Source organism: Poecilia formosa, unplaced genomic scaffold (assembly GCF_000485575.1).
Source record: "Poecilia formosa unplaced genomic scaffold, Poecilia_formosa-5.1.2 Scaffold0, whole genome shotgun sequence".
NCBI lineage: Eukaryota > Metazoa > Chordata > Actinopteri > Cyprinodontiformes > Poeciliidae > Poecilia > Poecilia formosa.
The window spans coordinates 266,656-290,415 of NW_006799939.1; the positions used below are offsets into that span (position 1 = coordinate 266,656).

A 23,760-nucleotide genomic window follows, 5' to 3' on the forward strand; every position below is an offset into this window, starting at 1 on the left:
GAGCATTGAAGCCCCCCAGTAGAACAAGGGAGTCCCTAGGAGGGGCACTCTCCAGTACCCCCTCTAAGGACTGCAAGAAGGGTGGGTAATCTGAACTGTTGTTCGGCCCGTAAGCACAGTCAGAACCCGTCCCCCCGACCTGTAGGGTGGCTACCCTACCCTCTCTTTCACCAGGGTAAACCCCAACGTACAAGCGCCGAGATGTATACATATATATACTCTTTTGTCGTAGAACCACCGAGAATTTAAAACTACTTTCACCCCTGGTTAAAAGGGGACTTTTGTGTAATTATTTATAGAAATTCATTCTAAACTTTAAAATGTGTTGGAGTGTAAGCAGAATGAGCTCACCCAGTCAGTGAAACAAACGGTAAATCATATCCATACCAATGAACATGGTGTCATGTCACAGAGATCAGTATCTGTGGGCGTCGTATGGAGTAGGTCATAGGTCGCACATCTCCAAGTTATGTATAGTCAATTTGCTGGGAGTTGAGAGTTTTTGTCTATAGTTTAGTTGCATGCAATTTATCAGGCTGCCAAAAAGAAGACACAAGATTGCATTCAGTGATAAGAAAAGGAGAAGAGCACAAAGCAAACTTCGAACTAGAGAGAATTGGTCATATCACACCAAATTAAAATTGAAAAATAACATTTTTAATATTTTTTTATTCAGGTTCATTTCTGACTTGGTTCAGGAAGATGTCTGTTCAAAGTGGTGCTTTAGTTTAAAATTATTGTAGAGGATGCTATGGTGTGTACAGCACTCTATCTGCACAAGCAAATCCAACAACCCTCTCTTGCACTGTCTCTTACTGTTGATGACATTTTCTGTCCCACAGTAAGGCTGAAACTTATTGTGGAGTTACTAAAACCTCCCACAAATAACAGGAAATGTCAATGATTGTTACCAGCACAGACATGATTTGCATGTTGGTGAGTGTTGACCATCTTTAATCCAAAGACTATTGTGACATTAGAACACATGTGCCATTGCTGCTGTTCTATAAATCATTAAAGAAATGAGAAGGGAGGAACCCTCCTAGGAGAAACTTTTAAAAGATGAAAGAAGTTTGAACAACAGAGGAAACACCCAGAAAAAATCATCACATGGAGGCAAAAGGATAAATCTGGAAAGAGAGAAGAAAAGAGCAAGGATTATGGGTGTCTGCAAAAATGGAAAAACCCTGGGCTATATGTCAGAACCGTGACTTCTAAGGCTTTGACATATTGCCAAGGAAATGATCAGTCAGCACAGTTTTAGAGTACGGGGTTCATCACTGGCAGACTTTAAATGCAAATACTTCCTGCTAAGCCTACAGGACACTCTGTTCCCAACATTTTCAAGTGTGAGCTTTAGATATTTATAACCCAGGTGGTTTTGCACTGCAGCAGTATTTTCTAAATTGCTGGATTGGGTTTAAACTTAGCTTTTGTGGTGCCTTTGACATGAGAAGAACATTTACATGTTTCTTGTACTTGGATATTAATAATGTGCCTCTCGACAATGTATATTATACTGTGTATTTGCATTTTTAAAGTAAATGTTAATAGGCATTATGTAATGCTAAATGTCTTTTTATCACAATTGCGCTCTACTAAATCATTTTTTTCCTTCCAGTTTGGCTCTTAGTTTGCTCTTTTAAAAAACAATACCTCTTTGATTCTGTTTTCACATTTCAATAATTTCTTTTTAACAAATTTTCAATTTACATATACAAAAAGAATAAGAGTTTGCTATTATGCACTGCTCTTTCCCTGCAGCCTCTCTGCTGTGGTGGGGGTAGGAAAGCAAATAACTAGACATTTCTTACAAAGCTTTTGAAAAGGGAATCAATTCTTCACTTGAGCAAATCCAACAATCTTTAGATAAGACATTAGAAGCAGATGTAAGCAACAGTTTGAGTGTAGAGATATACTTGCAGTATATTTTTCACTGCATTTTATCTAACACAGTGGAAGATTGTATGGAGTTAAGCGACATTAGCTATTTTCGTTCATATTTAAAATGAAAGTTGCAGTATGTAACTTTTAAAAATTTATTTTGGTACATATTTCTTAAAGGGACAGTATTGTGTAAAATCAACTTTTTTGAACTTTACATCATGTTATGTTACTTCCTCATCAAAAACGTACCTGGAGTGTTCCCTTGATTCTTTTCCTGCATTAATTCCTTTAATTTCCTTTAAATTAGCTATGCAAAGCACTTGTGTGGACCGAGCACAGCCTTGCTCCTCCTTGGAGCTGTAGTTTCCAAGCCTCCAAGCTTACGCCTCAGACCCTTCAGACTAGCCAGCAGCAATTAGCAAACACCTGGTGGAACTGCGCATCTGCTGAGCTCCTTATAGAAGCTATTTCTCAGTAGAATGCTGGTTAAAAACGTTCAAGTGTTAATAGAGGAGCCACATTATGACGACTTATGATGGAGCAGGAATTTTTAAAGAGAGAGAGGCCCTATTTCAATGTGGTAAATTATGACATTAAATTTCTTTTAAGTCATATTTAATATGTATAGCATTTTTATGGCAACTGAAGCTAACACAGAGACTTGACTGAGCTATAAAATGGCACTTTGTGGCAGTAAAACATATAATATTGCCCCTTTAAAACTTTCACTGTCGTGACAGCTTAACATGAGAAAGCTAATCCGTGAAACAATTCAGCTCCTCTGCCTCCTCCCTGTAATCCTACTCCATTGCGTTTGCATTACAGCTGTGTTAATGGTGGAAAAACGACTTTTGCCATCATTTATGGTTTTGCTAACTAGCTGCACATTCATTGAAGGCTCTGTTGTGGGGAAGGAGCTGCAGTGTAACAAAGAGCCAGGGGGAGGGTCTGAGCAGCACATACATGAACGGGTTTGACAATGCTAAGACCCTCCTCCTGACTCTGATTGGTTGTTGCTGGCCAAACAGTGTACTTACGTAGGTTGCAGTAGAAATGCAGAAATAAGACAGAGGAGCTTGATATTTTCACAGATTATTGGTATCACGGTGACGAGACACAGTGATAGTCTTAACAAATATGTAAATAACACATTTTAACCTGCAGCAACTTTAAACATTTCATATCCCATTTCTTTGTATTTACAGTGTTTTGATGTAGATAAAGCAAGGTTGTACATTATGAATAAACACTTTCTTTTGAATTCATTAGCATTCAGCGTGACAATGGAGTTTGGATAAAGATCAGAAGTATTACATTTACATTTTACTTTTTTTAATTTGGATTAATAATTTTGAAAAGAAACCTTTACTTAACTCAACACTTAGTTGGTTTATTAGAGTTTGCAGTTCTTTCAGTGGAGCTCTTTTCATCTTCATCTCTTCCTCATTCCTTAGAGTCAACAACATTCTTTAACAGAAAATGTGCTTTTTATTATTATTTCCAATATTAAATAGCTAGATCGAGAGGCCTTGTAGTATTTGATTTTCTGATTTTCTGAATAGTCTGTATTCTGTACACGTTTGAATTGTAACCTTTTATAGACTTCTTTAATTCAGCTTCTTTCTTTCTTTATTTTTTTGCAAGGACTTGTGTTGAATAGTTCTTACTGTCATCTCTGCAAAGCACTAAAATGAAGTGGCTTAGAAACCTTGAAATTGTAATTAAAAGGTGAACCTCAGCAACATAAAACTTGAAAAAAGAAACGTGTAAGAGCAAAGCTTTTATTGCCTTTGCAATCTTTGTTAATAGAGGCATGACTGAAGAAGTCTGCTTCTGTCAAATAAACCTGAGGACAATTCACAGCTTTATGCATTGCCTGTGGGACACAACTGTTAACACCTTGGTACAGCTGTAGTTTGTAATCGGACATTCAGAAACATAGATCTGTTTTACATGGTTTAGTTACCTTGTGAATGTGTCAAACAAAAATGCTTTTGTCAAACCACTTTTTACTGAAACCAATTTGATCTTGAGCACATAATTGTTTATTTGAATTAAATAAATATAAGAATAAAATGATTTTGGTTTACTTATGCAGGTTGCATCCCTCCTCATGCTTACTGAGAAAGGTACCGCCAACTCTACATGAGCCTGAACATAATCAAATGGATGTGCAGATGGATAAAATGCTAGAAATAAAAAAGCCCATTCTTAAAATTGCTAGAATGGGCTGTTAAGTTAATATTCACCCCTTCACCTTCAGGTAGTCATGGCTCTAGACTGTTTTTGGTAATAAAATAAAATATATTTTTTGTCTTTGTGTATTTGTAGGTAGGAGAGAGGCAATTTGTGCTGGTGACAGAGGAGTCTTTTGATGCCCAGTACTACGTTTCCCACAACAAGTTCTATGAACAGGTAAGGAGGCGAATAATTGTGGAGATCAACTTTACTTTTGTAGTCTCAAAAAGCCTTCAAGACTTTCAAATAGCCTAATGGATCAAACGGTATGAATTTACATTTAGAGACAAGGTGTTTTTTTTTTTTTTTTTTTTGTTTTTTTCAAAGTAATATAAGGTACACAGTTTCTTTCCAACAGCAATAATTGATGAGAAATCACTTTATCCATTCTTGTCATCTTTTTCTCCTGGTTTGAATTGACAGCATAGAAACACACTGTTTTATTCCCCCCACTTGAGGCTTTAGTGTAAACTACAATCCTCTGAACTGTTCCTGTTTATATTAGCAAAAGCTAGTATAAATACACTTGCATTGATGAGGTTCAAGCGGCTAGCATTCATCAACGCACAGAAACCATAATGCTGAAGTGAGCCAGGAAAGAAAATGGATTAAAAAAAAATATAGCCATTTTTGTGTGATGCTCTTTATTTTTATGTGTGAGTCTGTTGACATTGACATTAGATGAATCACAAAAAAAAAATTACTACTGTACACACAGCTATTGCTGCTCACATTGTACAGTAAAATGAACTAAACACATTTGAGTTACAGTTTTTGTCTCTTGGTTGTGGAATTTAACCAACTCTTTCTCATTTTCACACATAGCAAATTATATCCGAGGCTTTGCTTTGGCTGTCACATGTAGTACTCACAGCAGGTGTTGGAGGCTTAGCTTATATTCACCAAAGTAGGTTAGCTATAATATCGGACATACTCCTCACAAATGCACACCAACACACCCTACGGTGTTCATGAGAGAATTTGGCAGCTGATAACAGCAATACTTTTTTTTTTCTTCCTTTTTACTGTACTAACATTAAGGTCACCCCTAAAGACATACACATTTCATGCACACATGACACACACACGCACTGCAGTTGCAAGGCTTCAAAGACCTGCAGTCAACCTGTGAAAAATTCACTTTAAAACATCTTCAAATAAATCAATTTCCTCCTGCTTTAACCATCATCAGAAACATGTTTGAAGTTATGTTTTTTATTAGCAGAGGGGGCATGGGACGGTAATAATTTTTTTCCTCCCTTCTACTTCCCTCCCCTCCCCTTTCCTCCTCCTGCTTTGCACCTCCTTCTGCAGGCTATAAACCTAAGTTACAAGTGTTACTCGGTTCATACGTGTTGTTGGAGTGCACACGCTGGAGTCATCCAAGTGTGCATTTCCAGGCATATGTGTTGGTTGAAAGGAGATGTTGTTTGATGTTTTATTCTCAAAGCCCTCTTGTACTCTTAAATTACACTTTTACTTAAAAAAGTAACAGCTTTGTGAAAGACTATGAACCAGCATGTCACTGAATGTGTTCTCCTGAAGAATATGCCTGTACCCACAGGACACAAGGAGTTCTAGTTGTAGGAATGCTATAAAGCCTTCACACTGTAGTGATTCTCTCGCTCTTTCAACATTGTCTGTACGCGTTTTTGCATTTACTGCAACTATTCAAATATCAACACATTTAGCTCTTTTTAGAACATGCTGGCTGAGCCTTCTGCTTCTTTTTTCTTATAACTTTATTACTGTTTAAAATATTAACCAAAATAACATTTCCTGGAAATGAATTGCATAGGTCTTCACATCATTCAAAGACCTTTTTGTTATTTGAAGCCACTTTGCTTTCCCACATTTTTTAACTTGAAGGTGAGGAGTGGGGTCACAAAACATTGGCTGGAATTTGGACTGCATGTCTCAGAATTGGGAAAATCCTACTTGCATCTCATCGTACCGTAATACAAAAACCAGCCGAGATTTTCCACGAGGTTAAAGATGGATAATTACTTATAACAATTTGAGTCAGCTTTGTTTCAAAGGCTATTTTATATGTCCCAAAGGGAAATGAAATGTTTTCTACTGAAGCCATCCAAGACTCCCCAGAGATCCATTATAGATGTTGATTGCTGTAGGCAGGAATGATCTCCTGTAGCAGTCTGTATTTCAACGGTTGATGGAATCCTCTGTACGCTCTGTTGTTCCGTTACAGTCTTGAGAAGAGGATGCTCAAGATTGTCCATTGTGTTCTTTATTTTATTAAGCATCCTGCTTTGCACAGTCCTCTTGAGTGCCTCATCAGCAGTCCCCAGAACAAAAGTATCTTATGTTTTTTTAAGGTTCTGAAGCTGCTACCCCAACGGAAGAAGACTTTTCACAGCAAAGTTTTAAAAGATATGCTCCATCTTGCTGCAAGCACTGGAATATCTAAACTGTTATCTAAAAGAGTGATCTTTGCTGCCTTTTTTTTACATACAGGTTCTTTGCCACTTCTCCTGTGTGTCACAGTTATACTCACACCCTGCTCTAATAGTACCAGCTGTGCTCTTCCACCACATCTATTCAAATGATGTAAATATTGTAATTTCCATCATTTGAACAGCTGACCTATGTACAATATTCACTCTACAGTTTCACAGGAATCCAGATTTTCTTGTTCATGAACAAGCAAGCTTATTTTGCTTTTATAAATGTTGTTCAAAATGAATTTGATCTTAAGGGTGAAATGATTGGTGTTGGATAGAATACTGGATCAAGTGTGAGAGAGATGAGAGGGTTAAGTGGTCAGAGTAAAGAAAGGGCCAAAGGGGAGGTTCACAGGTGAACTACCATTAGAGGAAACCGTGTGCAAAGGTAGGGCAAGGTGTGAGTATGATTAAGTAGCAAGGTTTTACTTTACACAATCAGATTACATGTGTGTAACAATTAAATTAGGTAGGTCATTTAACCCCTCGTGTGTGCTCATGTGTTTGCAGTTCAATGAGGAAGTAGGAGTTGGGGGTTTTAATGAAATTGGACATGCTCTTTCATCATTTAATCACCGTGTTATGGTCCAGGAATGACCCGCGCCCACCTGCACACACAGACGTACACATTCTCACAGCTGTCCAGCCCACCACCCTGCTGTTCCACCTCTCTACACACAGGCTGCTTGCTGCCTACTTGCATGCACACGCACACTTCCTCACAGAGGTCAGAGTGCTGAGCAGCAGGTGTTTAGATTGGACAGGTCTGCGGCCGGCTGCGTGTCCATTTGGCCTGCGCTCCCTCACCTATCATATTCCGCCAGGCGGATAAAGGGCGACAGATTAACGGGGAGGCAGGCGCAGTCCTGCCAGCACACCAGTGACCATCTCCCCACCAGTTCGTATGCTATTATCTTCCCAGTCAGTGACTTAGCCCAGGAGAATTGTGTAATGGTTAGACAGGCCGCCAGATGATCTGAGTCAGCATGTTGCCACCCTGCTGATGTGAGACACTAAATTCCCAGTTAGTTCAAGACTGCCAATTCTGGCCTCCGAAAAAGTACAGCACAAGATTTTATGAATAGATATTATCTTTAAAGCATTATAAACACTAACACATAAAGGAAGCGCCTGGTATGGTGTTGATTTTTATTACTTTTATTTAAAGTATTTTATGAAAACTGCTGTTGATGAGCGCTGAAGTGAAGACTTTTTTTTTTTTTTTTACTTTGGGTATAAATTTAGTTTTGTTTACAAGAAATAAAGAGCTAAAACTGAAGTGATGAATATATTTCTCTGAAGTTTTCACAGCTGCAGTTTTAAATCCTTTCAGTAATCACACAACACAAACCATCCAATTAGTGTTCACAAAGAAAGATTTTCTCTGAAAACAAAACAGTAAATCGTGCTATAATCATCTATTATACATCATTCCAAACTTGTCAGATCTGCGGTTTAAAAAGTGTTTTGAACAGGAAGGGATTTTCATACCATTTTTTATTCACAGGGATAAGTCATTAAGAACAAATTTCAATTCACAGGCAGGCATAATTATAATTCTTTGTTTTCTCTTCCCTCCTGCTGTGATCAGCCAAGGTTTATAGTTGCCATGGTGAAATAATAGGACAAACTCAAATCCCTCTGGTTTATCATGCAGCTGTTGCCGTACTTTTTGACCTTGAGGACTTGCATAAATGGCACAGAACACAGTTTCTTCTTAGGAAGCCGGTGACAAAACTAAATAATAATGTGAAGAAAACAGCTTTGAGCAGCAGTTAATTGAAAATGTAATTGACAGATATGAACGAACATGCAGAGTGTGGATCACTGTGAAAATTGTGTTTATGCAGGGGCTGCTGTTTGGGGGTAAATTAGAAAGGCTGGATTGATCCAAAATCTGTGACTAAATGACTCATTACAAAATATTCCTGAAATATCTTGCTTTTAAGCATTTCCTGAGTTTGATATTATTGAGAATTTTTTTTTTTTTTTTTTTTTTCTAAACTTGTGGTGGGTTGAACTTTTTTTAAATGGTGGCTGTCTCTTATTTGCAGGTGCTGGTACCGAAAAGGGCCGATTTCAAAGGAAAGATGATTGAAGTAGACATCTACGAAGCAGGGAAGCACTTTATGAAGGCTCGACCAGTAGAAGACAGCAAGCCTTTCACTCCCTCTATTGCAGAGCCTCTTCAGAAAGGAGAAGTGTCTGGTCTGTTGCAGGTACGCGCCAGGATCCACACACAGATCCATATATTTAAAATGCCTCCTTCCCAAGTACTTGCTACAACACAATAAAATAATGTCACACAAGAGCATACTTGAAAACCTAAAAAGATTTTATTCATGAAGTGGTCGGCCGTACTCAGTTGTTGGAGAGGTTGTCATTCAATTTGAAAGATCAATAGTTGGAATCTTCCCCTCTATATAGCCGCTTCTTCATTGTCGAGCCTCGCTCTAGCCGGTTCATGTCTGGTTCGATCCAAGCCCAGTTTGAAGCGTCTCCATTACAGTGTGTTCCTCATTAATGGAGGCGTGAATGTGGGTGGGTCGTGAGCGCGCAGCAGCAGTGGTCAACGCACCGATGATGTTTGTAGCGACACTCGTTAACAGAGAACCTTGAGGTTGTGGTTTTGATGGGCTCAAGCAAACTCAGATATTTTATTTTATCCAGTCAAAAATAAATTACACCAATGTCCACCAATGTGAACTTTATTGGAAAAAAAAGTACAAAGAATATAATATGCAACACACCAGACTTTCAGGGTGTGAAAGAATTTCTAGGGTTTCACACCGGCTGGTGCAAAACTAAGTACGTACAACAGTTTCTTTGGTCTTTAGCGAACAAATAAGGTGTGAATACATGTGTCCTTACTTTAAATCTGCCTTCACCTGTGAAGTTTGTGAGGGAGCACCAGTGTATCATCCATGAGATAAGTAATTTTAGATAAGCTGTTACTGGCCAAACTGTTCGCCATCTGCCTTTCACCTCACACACACAGCAGCACAAAAAACCATGTTAATGTATCTGTTTCCCTGCATGTTATTTTTCACTCTGACTAGCTGTAGCTTATAGCTTAGGACATGGAGCCACTGAGCAGAATATGATACACTTTCTAATTTCACACTCCATCAGCCTTTACTTCCAGACAGAGAGGGAGGGGGAGAAAGGTACAGACATGAGAGGGAGAGGGGGCATGGATGATGAGGAAAGCAAGCAGAGAAAAGAATGGATCATAGAGAATGAAAATAAATAGAAAAGGCAAAAGGGAAGGCAACGTATCAAACCAAGCAATGTGTCACTCAGCATTAAAAAGTTCAGCAATGGAGACTAAAGCTAGTTCAGACTGTCCAACACACACTCACTCATATTTACATCAACTCTGTCTCTTGTGCTCACATTCCTTCTACAAACCGCCCATCCCTGATGTTAATTCAATAACCTCTTTTTTTTTTATATACATTCATCGCACTGTTTTAGTTTTGGTTTCTGTTTTCTCTTAAATGTTCCATTATTTTAATTGATAAAGAAATGGATCTGTAGTTATTGTTTGTGATATGCTTGGTTTAGCATGTAAAAACACAGAAACTACAAAACCTAATGAAATTGGATTTTAGCTTAAAATATGAGCTCATGAAAAGTATCCAAATGAGAAAAGTCTTAAAAAGACCAAATAGTAAACCCAGGTTAATTCAGAAACTAGGGTTAGGGTAGGGATCGGTTTGTTTTCATTCCCTGATATGTCCTAACTCGTAAAAATATATTGATTCTTGCCTTTGCTTTCCGCAGTACGAGTGTTATAGTCAGCTAGATTTATTAGTTTTTCTCCAAAGATGCTATGACTGATCTCTAATTCATGATTCTTATGACCTCCATTGGCTGTTGTTAATGGTTGTGCAATAAGTGACCTAATGATGTGGAAACATAGCAGTATCTGCAAGCTGCTCACACTATTGTCAAGTATCCTAGCAAAAGTAATATTTTTCACAGCAGCACGAACACAGCCTCTGCAGAATTATCAGGACATAAATAAAACTTTTATGATAATTTTGTTTTGTTTTTTTACACATTGTAATTTCCAGCTGAATCTTTTGTTTTATGACAAGTGTTTAAGATGCAGTGATAAAGATTATGTGCCCACTTTTCTTTGTTGCTTTGAAAACATTTGTGGGGAGCCTATACCAGTTTCAATCTATCCAGATTTGTCTTTAGGAGCAATAACAATCTATGAATATTTTCTCACCTTACTAAAATTAGCAGTCATTTAATAACTGTACAAGGAGTAGAGCGACGTCACACAGTATTAATGACAGTTTCTCTGCAAATCGGAACTTCAATTCAGTTCAGTTCAGTCTTACAATACGTCATCTCAATTTTTTTTTAAGTTTTTTATGCTGTTTGCACCATCTCATATTGAATTAGTGTGGCTTGCATTATTAATTTTCTTTTAGTTATATCGTAGATGTTTTTTTGGCTCTGTATACCTTGTGGTTTAGTTGTTTCATTCATTCTATTTGTGTGTTTTATCTGTCTGTCTGTCTGTCATGTATACCAATGTGCTTGAAATATCTGTCATTGTGTGGATTCTGTAAGGAGTGTCAATTCTTACCTTAACTAAGATGTAAATGATTGACAGTGTTTATTAAAAGATCCCTGCTACTGCTACCTCAATGGTTCTAATACTTTGAATCCAGTACACAAACTTCAGTTTTGTTGTACAATTGTTTTTGCCAACCTTTTTTTTTTTGCCCATGCTTAGTTTTAGTCATTTGCAATCCTTTAGCCTTTGTATGGTTTGTATAACTTATTGAGGGCCATAAAGTTGATGCAAATAAGTGTGAAAAGGGGATTAATTTGATGTAAGATGAGAAAATGCTGTTTTGCACCACATTTGCACAATTTTCGCTTGTTTAGAAGCACCCTAGAGTACATGATAAATGGGATCCCAAAAGTGCACATCTGTGATGAGTGTGAGCTTGATGAACCCTACTCTCTCAGTTGTTTAACACGTGTTCACTTGGCATGTTGACATTCAAGACTCTAGAGGCCAGTGTGTTCTTCCTTAAATTGGCTAATCACTGCTAACCGTCTACCTCGGCACATTAAACTAGCATCCTTTACACTAGTACCAGATGTTTATCTAAGCTTTTGGTGTAGTCAGAATTTTGATGTGCCATGTTAAAACTGTTGTAGCAAATAACTGTGTCAAATTGTTTTGGTAGTGATATTGACCCAATGGTAAAGTTAGGCACACTTTACAATGTTTTTTAGAGCAACTTTAACTGTGTATTGTTCAAGTATATACTTGTCCTATGGTAAATAACGGATTCTTTTCAATGAACATGTCCTAGTCCATCTGACCTCACTCTTACTTGCTTATTACCCTGCATAGTTCTCTCTCAGAATACTTACTTTTAAGAACCCTTGTGAATGACAGTGTGAACACGTATAAAGTGTGATATTCGCCTTCATGTCTTATAGAAAGACCCTGTGATAGAAGCTTTTTGCAGTAGTCAACAAGAAAATGAAGGGTAGAGCACTAGAAAGAGAGACAGGCGGGTGTAAAAAGGCAGTCTTCACTTTGCCATTTTACCTCAGATGCAGAGGAGCAATGCAAGAGTGTGAGGAAAGGAGTGGTGTATAAGTGGGTGATTTGGTCGGCTGAAAGATGGGCTGTGGTCTTTAATGTGTGTGTGTCAGAAAGGAAGCAAAGTGAAAGATCTGTCATCTCAGAAGTAGATAGAGATATGATTACATACCAGCCAACATCCACAGTGATGTGTGTGGGAGTGGAGCAGTATGGTTGAAGTATGGATAGAATTTTCTTTAGAAGTAGGATATGATGACTGTGAATGTATGGGTTGTGGGGAAGACAGCAACATAAGTGGATGATAACATATGACTTGAGAGTAGCGGTGCATATAACTGATAGATGAACAGTTAAAAAGCTGCATGTTTGAAAATACTAACAATACAATAGCACAGTGCATATTAATCATTAGTGTACTGATATCACCCAGCTAATGTGCAGGAGATGTTCAGATTAAAAAGTTGGATTTACTTAAAAAGAAAATAAATATATCCTGTTATTGATCTAGCCACCAAAATGTTTTACTATTAAATCTGCTGTCAGATTGGTGCCCCTTTTTTCTAGTTGATGCAATGAAAGCTTTAAAAAGAGAGTATATACTTGTATTTTCTGTCTATATTTGTTTGCTATGTACATTATAATTGAGCCTCATGCTATTCTTTAGCATGAACATGAGAAGAAGTAACCTTGAAGTTACTTCAAGGTGTGAATTAGTTTGCTTTTTTAGACATATCGTCATGCGAAACTGCAACTCGTCCGTGACATGGCAGCTTTATTAATTACCCTTTATGATTTTACCGATTCATTCCAGAAAAGAAAGACCCTGGTCTTCCTCAGAGATGAATGGCTTTTATTAACATGGGTGGATTCTTCCTCATCTGTCCTCTGTTTCTGTCTTTCGCTCTCCTCCTGTCTTGTTAGTCCTTCATTCACAGAGACAGCACTTCAGGCGGGGGGGTGAAGGGCAATAAATGAATCTTTTCGGCAGGACACAATAGTAGAGAAGGCACTCGCCATCATGGCGAAGGACAGAAAAGAGAAAACTCCTTCACCTGTTCACATCCTGAGATTAAATTAAATGATAGAAGAGGGAGGCCAAAAAATGAGGCAAGAATGAAGGACAGTGACTGAAGTAGATGGAGAGATGAGAAGACAGCGAGGCAGCTTGGAAGCCATCTAATAATCAGCTCTTTTCAAAGCATACTTCTTCAAGAAGACCGAGAGAATCACTGAGGGAAAAAAAAAATGGTTCTGATCTCGCAGAGGAGACCAAACCCACAGTTCGTGTCAAACACAGCATAACAAAAGAAAAGGGCTTGAAAGTTTACTGGGAAAGACCAATACCCATGTCCGGCCTCAAAAGGACAAGATATGACAAGCCTCTGCTCAAGTATTGAATTTGGTGGACTGTCTTTTCCTGCTTTCGCTCTGAGCGAGAGTTGCTGTTTTTATTTGCTCATCTCTTTGGGTGCATTTAAAGAAAACAGATTTCAAATGTTTACCAGTAGGTGGGAATAACATCAACATGAATTACTGCAAAATACAAAGAAAACATCTTTTTAAAGATGATAACTTGTCTTTAAGAAGCCCTCCCATGTTCCTCTTATTACCTGTGGTGATTTCACCTGGTAGAACTCATTACGTCTGTAAACAACACCTGTCAACATACTCAATCAATGAAACGACAGCCTCTTCACCATCTGCAAGACCAAAGGGTTGTGTAAAGATCTCCATGGGAAATTGGTCCAAAATCCCTGCTGCAGTTCGTCAAACCTGGTCAAAAACTACAGGAAAGCTTTTAGTAATTCCAAATATTTAAACAAACAAACAAACAAACAAAAAAAAAAAATGGATGTGGACTTTAGTGGTGGAATTTACATTTTCAAATTGGATAAAAAAGGGCAAATTTAAGTTTGGAAAAGTATTACACTTAGAAAATAAAGTTATAAAAAACTTTGAGAACACTTTGACACAAAGTGGTGCACCTGTTGTGCATAACTCCAAAATCTTAATAGTCTTAATAGAGATAAGATGGACCCCCCGCCTCTTCTCCAAGCACAGCTTCTAAGTGCATAAAACATGGATGTGGTCAGTGTATTACCGTCCAGCAAAGACCCCGATTTCTTGCACTTTGCATCATGCAATATACACAAACACTGACTGAAAATAAGTTACATCATTAGTATATTGTTTAAACTAATCACATACACACGTTAAGATCCTTGTACACACAGCTTTTATAAAGATACACCCCGATGCGCCTCCCCCCCCAGTGTGCCTGGCAGAATCCGACCTGCCTAAGGCTGTATGCAGCACATAAAGACAATACACACGCTTGCCTGACGCACACAATGAAGCTTTTTCAAAATCTCTGTGAACACGCAACTGTTATGTATTGTTGCTGTGATGTTGCGTTATTCTCACTCATTGTCAAATGTATTGTCAGGACAGGGGGGGGGGGAATCAAAGATTATGTTGCCTTTCTGGTTGAGATACAATTAATCCTCTCAAATCTATTTTTAAACTGTTTGTGCTCAAAACTGCAAAAGGTTGTGCTTAGTCTTTGAATGTTTGTTTATCCAAACAGCAGAGAAAAATAGTCCTGTTAAAAGAACAGCAGGCAGAGCTATTTTAAGGGTTTCATTTAGCATGTCAAAGCATATTACATGACCTGCACTTCTGAACCAAAGTCACTGTAACCGGGATAAATGTTATGCCATCCGAGTATCAGTCAGCTCTATTTTCAGAAATATTACCCAACATGTCGAAAAGCATTAGAGAGGCTCATTCTGTTACGTATGTTTTGAATGTCGGAGGGGCTTTAAATTTCTCCAAAGATGAAACATCCAAATTAGAGGGAGCTTAGTAAATGACTGTCAAAACCCACGTTATTATTAAATGCATTTTAAAGAGTTATTTTCTAATCAGGCTTTATCATTGGCTTGTTTAAAAAAAGAGAACTCCTTATAGATAAATTCTTTATCAAGACTCAAAATTGCTTTCTATTGTTTTCTTATGCATGAGATGGATACATCTACAAAGAAATAACACTTTTTATAATCTGAAAACACTTGTGCGTTAAATGTTTTCTTAACATTTTAGCCATTAGCACAATTCAAGTCAATCAGTACATTTTGAATAGAATCAAAAGCCAGAGAATAAAAAACGAGTCTTTATAAATTATGAACTTTGACTGAAGTGGCACTTGAAGTTCCGGTTCCTAGTGTGACACCAGAACTCAGATTCAACCTCCAGATGACCATCAAAACCAGAAGACAATTTATTACGCACAAGCTAGTGCGCAATTCATGTCCAGGAGGGAAGTTGTGAGGGTGTGCTTTCAGTGCCACAGTAGTTGAATGAATCATAATTCAAGTAGAATCATCTAAGTTACTGTGGCTACAGTCAGTGATTTTTGTCACTGCGTAGAAAAAGTTACTCGTATTCTGCCTGATGTATGATGGCACAGTGTGGTTCTCTGCTCAGCTTGTTGAATGTTAAGTAAACCAAATGAAAATTAAATGGAATTGGATGTGTCATTATTATCCTTCTTTAAAAATGAACGGGTAAAATATGTTGAGTTGGGATTTTTTTTTTTTTTGACACCGTCAGTCAAACTGATAGACAGCGAAAAGCCCAGTGCAACATCTGACCCACATCAACAATGCATTGTTTTAAACCAAAGCATATTCATGTATTCAAATGGTTGAGTATTGTCCAAACCAATATCTGTTGTAGGAGGTGAGAGTTGATGTTCATAGATGTTGTCCATGGCAATATGCATTTGATTTTGTTTTGTTTTTTGTTGTTTTTTTTCTCGTACACTATCATGCATTATTTTGCTATGGTCTACAACATAAATTCCCAATAATGTATATTGAAGTTTGTGGTCATAATGCAAGAAAATGGGGAAAAAGTTCAAAGGGCATGAAAAATATTCAACATATTGTATAGTTATCAGTTTATTTTCACATTAAATTTAATTCTTTTCATTTTTATGTTGCATCTTACTTGCTTTTTCTCTGGATTGATTATTTTTTATGAATATTATCCTATATTTATCATGGATGAATGCCAAACTAATATATTTAAGTATTGGTACGATTTGTCTTATGAAAAAATATGATTAAAACAAAACAAAAAAAAAAAACTACAGGCACTGAGCTGAAATTCATTCTCAAGGGGAGAGGAGATTTGTATGTGCTGCAGAGGATCAGTTCTGTAGATTACAAGCCTTAAAAAGGATGAAGTTAATTTAGAGCCCACATCAGTGTTTTCTCAGAGTTCCCAGAGCTGACACATCTTCATCAGCTGTTCAGAGGCAGGCTGCATGGATCAGGCTTTTTTGAACAAGTGTCACAGACTCTGCATCAGTTCTGAACTCTGTTTCGGGTTTGAAGAATTGCTGACAGACAATTCAGCAGGGAATCACTGTCCCACCATGTTTACCTTTTGGTGCTTTTTCTCTTTTGCTTAGGCTGAGGTTTTTCACTTGGTTTGTTTTTGCTTCATATGGTTTATACTTTTGTGTCCTCTCAAAGTTTATATAATTTATCCAGATATCTGCAAATCTTATAATCGTGTTATGTGTCACCAAGTATTAATACTGTTCTTGAAAACGTCGTCTCGACTTTCCTTTAGTGGCACAGTTGAGACCAAAATTGTCCATGGCCTTGGCAAGTTTTTTTTTTAATTTTCAAATGTGTTTCTTCTAACTGAAATTAATGTCATTTTTTGACACAAAATCCTGAACTTGAATTTAGTAGAGAATCTGTAGAAGAAGATTGACATTGAGTGGTAGACAGGAGGCCTTCCTGATGACTTAAAACTCAACGTAAATTGTCAAAATATCAGTGAAAACATGTAAAAATCTGGTCAGTAATTATAATAGGAGTTTGATTGCTGTAATATCAACAGATTTTCCACTGATTATTGAGAAAAAGGTATAAATGCATTTTTCAGATTGAGTTTAGCAAAATGTCAATAGATTCAGATTTTAAAAACCATTTGTCTCCATTCAATTCTGAAACGATGCAATCGGATCAAGTTGATCATAAATGTCGTTGGTGAAATTTCCATTTATTTTGCATAAAACATCTCCATTCGTGCATTTTTGCTTACCTAGATTTGCTCACTGAACTCTAAACCCAGTAGTGGCATGAACATGAAAATCTTGTTTGTGTATGTATCTTGTTTTTTTCTTATCTAATTAAATATTTTACTCTGATACAAAAATACATGGCCTGCAGTGTTCTGCAGTATTGTTGTCCCTCCCACTGGGGCTGTTCTCTAATTTTGTGTTTTTGCCACGTCATATTTCTACTTTGTATGATATTCTAAAATTTTTTTTTTTTCTTATATTATGTTTAGCAAACATTTTAATCATACACTTTGTTGAAAAGGTTATGTGTGATTATGCAAATTGGTGTAGGATTACACTTGAGCGATACAGTTTGACAGTTTAGATTGGCTGAAGATGAAGAAAACTGACAAATGTGCATCTCCACCACTGCTTCTTTTTGTTTGGTGTTTTGATCGCTTTATGTTCAGTCTAATGGCTAGAAGTTTATGATTAATACTCCATACTGAATTTGTCTCTACTGTCCTTCTGCTCATTAACTATAGCTGCAGCTCACACAATGATTGTCACTTTGGCTTTGTCGTATCAGCCATGACTAAAGAGGCTACTGCAGTATCCATTTACACGCACACACACACACTCATCCATGGTTTTTGTGTGTCAAGAGCAACAGTGACAGCTGGTGAGGATCATGTGAGAAACATGACCACTGTGCATTATTCTCTGGCTCCAGTGAAGTGCTGTAAAATGTCAGTATATTAGTGAAAGATACACTCGTTCCTGAAAGGTACACATGTGGAATGAGAACAGGAGAGGTTTTTTTTTTCTTCTTCTTGTTTTTAAGAGACAGAAAGACATTTGAGAGAGCTAGAGTTTCCAGGGAAAGTTTCTTGCTGTGTTTGCCAGTCTGGTACCCCGAGTGTAGTGTTAGATGATTTTCAGGGGGGATTATTTTGGTCTGTTCCACCGCTGTGAGCAGAGAGACAGAAAATATTCACCACTGGTCTACACTGGCACACACACACTCGATGATGCTGCCTTCCTTTCTCACAGACAAATGCACAAACTCAGCATGCCAGCTAGCAGGTGGTGAACTATCACTGAAAGCCACATCTCTCATTTTTCCTCCGTTCCCCTTTCTTCCTCTCCTTATTTTGTCTCTTTTTCTACGCCCCTCTCCTCCCATCTCTTCCCACTGTGCTGACACGCACCTACTGGCACTTGGATTTTCACTTATCCTCCCTAGTAGTAATAGATTTTAGACTGTACTATTCAGTGAGTCTCCAGGCACCCTGTTGTTAAAAGACACCTGCAGAGAAACAGATAAATAAAAGCATCAAGAAGACGGTGGTGTTTTGAGCCTGTCAGCAAGAAGGATAATAGTTTAGTTTCTCAACTTTCTAATTATTAGTACTTTGCACTTTACAACTCTTTTTTATTATTATTTTTTTATCAAAATATTTATTTTGGACTTTTCCTAAGTAAGAGAAATAAGTAGTTTGAACTCCAAATTTGGATAATTAATTTACCTGCATCTGCTATTTTCAGAAAGCACTTTAGATTTTTTTTTTTACTCTCCAGGCATTCAGCCAGTATTTAAAACCTAACAACCACAGTGAAGAGGTTTAGTCACAAGAACTTCCGTCATGATAATCCCTTTGAAAATTTTTCAAATTTCCCTATCTGAAAGCACCATGGAAGTTTTCTAAGCATTTCTCGCAACAAAAAAACTATATCACATTTCCATGAGGCATCCTGGTTCAAATCCTGTCATTTAAAAAAAACAAAACAAAACAAAAAAAAAAACGTTGATGTGTCACCCAGAATCACGTTACTGACTCTCTGTCCGTGGATGTGTCACTAAGGCGGCGGTGGTCATAGAACCCATCCTCCATTGTGCGACTTCACAGAGGGAAGCATTCATAATGAAGCTGTGAAAGGAGGAGCGGGTGACAGCGTGGTGTTTGTAACCATAAGTGAGAGCGAGAAAAACAGAAGAAATGTCAAGGATAAGCGAGACAGAGGGCAGACGCTGAGCAGCTGCTCGGACATCCAGCCATGTACATGCAACACGTGCAGGTGTGCTCAGCTGCATGCTGATGCAGACTCCACATACCAGCTGGTGTTGAATAGGGGTTCATAAACCAGGTCTGTCGCTTCTCTGTGATAGTTCACACGGTAAATTTATGAGAGAAATGGCGTACATTCCAGGATGATTTTCAAGTTTTCTGTTGATAAAGAATATTTTTCATGGCTTTACACTTTCCATTAATGGATCTCTATTGTAATTTCTCAGTTGTCCTAATTTTAAATGACTTTCCTGCTGCTGTTTGCACATCCATGTTTATACTTTCAGTCCTTTTTTTTGTTTTGGATTTATTGTAAAAAGTTTTATTGTTTTTCTATGCACAAATATACACATCTTGTGGATTTTTTTATTACTTTTCATCTGTGGGCTATTTTCAGTTACAGTATTATTGTTACATTGTAAATTAGGCCTTACTGTATAGATTCTTTTTATATTGTTTCTTTATCTTAGTTTTATATTCATGCTTCCTTTTAACTTTTACCTTTAACTTGCTCTTGGTACTTTTGATTATCCCACCGTGGGGCATTAAAGGGTAATTCTGTTCTCTCTCTCTCTCTCTCTCTGTCTCTCTCTTTATATATACTTAGATACACATATATACAGGTTTTATGTCCAGATATAAAACCTGCTGTTTTTGTTGTAAATAAGAATAAATTCTAATATTTTCCTTTGTTGTTGTGCACATTCATATCTTCAGATGAGTTTGAGATTTATTTGAACTTTAAAATTCAGAAAAAATTCTTTATTATTAAAATTCTTTATCTAAATTCTTTATTGTGATGGATACATTTTAATGCCTGCAAAAGATACTTATCTATTTTGAACTTGTTCACACATTTTATAGCCACAAACTTACATGCTCATAGTTTTGAAGTGTGTAACAAAATAAAAAGTGAGTATTATTTTTCAGCCCCTAACTCAATATGTTGTAGAATCACCTATGGCTGCAAATTGCACATCTCTAGCAGTTTTGTTCATCTGCTAGGTTTTCCTATTCTCCTTTTCCAAAGACCTCAAGCTGAGTCAGATTGGATGGAGAGGATCTGTGAACATAAAACATTTCTTTACAGAGACTCAATTGGATTTAGGTCTGGACTTGTCCTTGATGCCCCTGACAAAGAGATGTTTTGATCCAAACCATTCCTCTGTAGCTCTGGCTGTATGTTTAGGTTCATCGTTCTGCTGAAACGTGAACTTTCACACTCCAGTCTTACAATTTTCACAGCATAAGAAGTTTTTTTTTTGTCGTTGATTGTTTGTTTTCCTAGAATTGCATGTGGTTTAACACCAACTGTCTTCCCATGAACTCTGACCAGCTTTGCTGTTTCTTCTGAAGAAAAACATAGTTTAGAATGATATGGAGTATTAGATTTCTGCTGCATGTTGCATTGTGTATGAAGGTTAAATCCTCAGTTTTGCTTTTATCTGACTAAACACCTTCTTCCATTTAGCACCTACAAGGCTTACAAGTAAGGTCAAGATTCGTAGAGTGCATCATTAATAGTTGTCATGTACACAAATTCTCCCATTTGAGTGGCTGAATCTCAGATTAACATTGTATTTGCCTGCGTTGCTTGTTCTAGCCGAATGCCTCTTTTTCCTTCCACATCGGAATCATGTATTACTTTGAGCAGGTCTCGCAGATAAAATCTAAATTCTTTTTGAAATATAAATTTAATCATTTAATACTTAATCTCTTATTTAACACATCATGAAGAAATCGAATTGAAAAAAATGTGACGGATAAGACAGCAGAGAGGGATTAAACGAGTCGATCCCTACGGGTGGATATCAGTCAAGCCTCCCACAATCAACTATACAGTAAACGTAAAGGCTATTCCAGATATCTGGATCAATTCCTCAATACCACTGTGCATAATTTACCATATTGAAATGCCATTTTACCAACTGTCATCCAGGAGATACCCAGAAGGCACCTCAAAGTAATCCACATTGATTTCCACTCCACCCAAACATGTTGTGTGTCGGTGCTCTCATCCAATTTGTTTAATGCTCCAACCAAAATGATCGCATCCTGTGCAGATTTTATTTATTTATTTAGCAATCACCTGGCATAGCTTTAGCTGTCGCCGCAGGTTTCCACTTTCATACCAGTAGATGAAATTAAATAAAGGTCTAATCAGACATGATAACGAAGAGGGTGTGAGGCTTAAAAGCAAGAACTGTAGTAAACATAGTAACTGAATAGTTTAAAAACAACCTATACTTGCAAACTGTTCGGATTCGCATGACTTATTAGTAGTGACAGACCAGGTATTTAATAGCCTCACGCAACAACAGTCACTGTAGTAGATTCACTCGTAAATCTCAAGTTCAGCCTAATGTAACATAAACTCATTTCTTTTTTTTTTTTCTTTTTTTTTGGGGGGGGGGTATAACAAAGTGCAAAATAACTTTTTTTTCATCCCTCCCTAACTGCCTCAACATCCACCCTCTCATCATCCTTTATTCAATAGACGGCACTCTGCTGTAATCAGATCAGTGTAAAACTGCATTAACTGCGAACACAGATGTAATTGAAATGCACTCATTTGCATAAGCAAATGGCTGCTTTCACGATCACTTTCATTTAGGAAAATATTGAGAGAAGCTCTTCATAAAAAAAAAACAAAAAAACATTCATTCTGTTGTCATAATCATAAAAAACAGTTTTAGAGAGGAAACAGATGTTAAAATTGGGAAGGTGGGAGTACAAGGACTCGGCAAGTACGAGTACTTTAATACTACACTACTATATCATTGAATGCTAATATAAAGTGGATTATTGGCTGTATTTCTAAATGTAAATAATTATTAACAACCATGATTTATAAAGAGCAGAGTTCTGCACATTCTTATAATTAAAAGAAATATGATTTAACTAATTTGTTGTTCAGTAAACCTCCACTATACAGAGCCCTTGTAGACCTATTAATAGCACTGCAATAACGGCTTTAAAATACAGGGATCTTAAAATCACATGGAGACTATTTTGTATTTTATTCTTGTAACTTTTTTGCAAGTTACTGTACTGTACGTTTAACGAACACGTCTTTAACAGTTCATCTTTCTTCTCTAAATCGTTCTTTTCCTTCGCTCACTTTTTCATGGATGGCCATCTTTGGACTGCAATGGAACATTTAGACTAAACAGAGATGCCGCTTAATTTGTGAATGTGGCTAGCTGATTGGAAATTTGAATTGCAGATCCACTTTGCTTACGAGCTGCATTGATCTGTGTCCACGAGTCGGAGTGAGACAAGAAGCAGGGCTGTTGTGTGTATGTCCGTGTGTTGGCACATGTCAGAAGGATATTGCACAGGATGTTGAAATTCAGTTATCTAAAATGAGTTCCCAGTTGACCGCTGTATTTACCTAATGAGCAGGAAGACTGAGGCTGTGCAGCTCATGTTAGTGGTACCTTATCTAGCATTCAGTTTGATTACTGTCAGGTCAATATCTGAAGCTGCTATAGGAATCTTTATCTCTTTGAAGAGGGGAGCAATCAGCAACACTCCCTATCAAGAAGCCAGTAAAGTAGCAAATTTCAAAGATAAATGTGTGTGTTTCTCTCCACAGGAACATATGGCCAACGGAGTCAAAGGAGCTGCTTGTGTGCCACCTGACTCTGCGCTCCTGGTCGGCTCCTGCAGTCTGGACAGAGAACTGCTGAAGAAACTGGGGATTTGCATTGCACTAGCAGCCGCCGTCTTGGCCTTTATTATTGAGAAGCTCTATTAAATGTGCTGAAAAGATCAAGAAAAGATCAGGAAAAACGACAAGTTTGAAGTCTGGGAAGATGTTTTATTTAAGCAGGTTTGGCACAGGTTTTGTGTTTTTGATTGGAAATGACTGCATCAAAGCTTTCTGTCTTTGTCCGCTCGTTGCATCCTGAACATTTTAATGCTTTGTAGCCGTTTTACAGATAAACCAAGAACAACTGAAAGTGCTGTCGCATTTTAATGAAAGCGAAGTGAAATTTCAGTCCTTTTACATTCATTTCAGAGTATTCATTTTTTACAACCTAGACATAGTATATTTTTAGAACTGCAAGTTAAATCTCTTTTCAGGTTGTTTTTACAAATTTACCTGTAGCTCCAAATATTGATGTTTTTCTTCCCTTCAGTTAAAAAAAAGAACAATAAAAATAAACCTGCAATATATATCTTGTTTAAAATAAAAATGTGCACGGGTTGTTTGTAATAGTTTCCTGCCAGTTTGTTGCTGCCAGACACGTTCATAATAATTAGTTTTATTCTGTACACCCTGATCTTCTTTGCTCTCTTTGCAAAGTTTCATTTGCTCTCTGTCTGTAATTGTGTCTTGTTGCTGATGTTTACTTTTGAGATTTATTCTTCTACCTCAGTACAGTTCTGTTTGCCCTTATATTCCCTTTTTTTCCCACCATCATTATGATA

At 37.3% G+C, this 23,760-nt stretch overlaps 1 protein-coding gene across 3 annotated transcripts in view; it reads left to right on the forward strand.

Annotated features, from left to right (window-relative positions):
* cdkal1 (CDK5 regulatory subunit associated protein 1-like 1) overlaps positions 1–23,478 on the forward strand; it is a 186,596-nt gene extending 163,118 nt beyond the window's left edge. For all 3 annotated transcript variants that reach the window (XM_016681490.1, XM_007553167.2, XM_007553936.2), the window contains exons 13-15: positions 4,219–4,302; positions 8,642–8,806; positions 22,922–23,478. In XM_016681490.1, the coding sequence (XP_016536976.1) occupies positions 4,219–4,302; positions 8,642–8,806; positions 22,922–23,083 (411 nt within the window). In that variant the 3' untranslated portion in view covers positions 23,084–23,478. The remainder of the gene's footprint in view (positions 1–4,218; positions 4,303–8,641; positions 8,807–22,921) is intronic.
* The last annotated feature ends 282 nt before the right edge of the window (positions 23,479–23,760 follow it).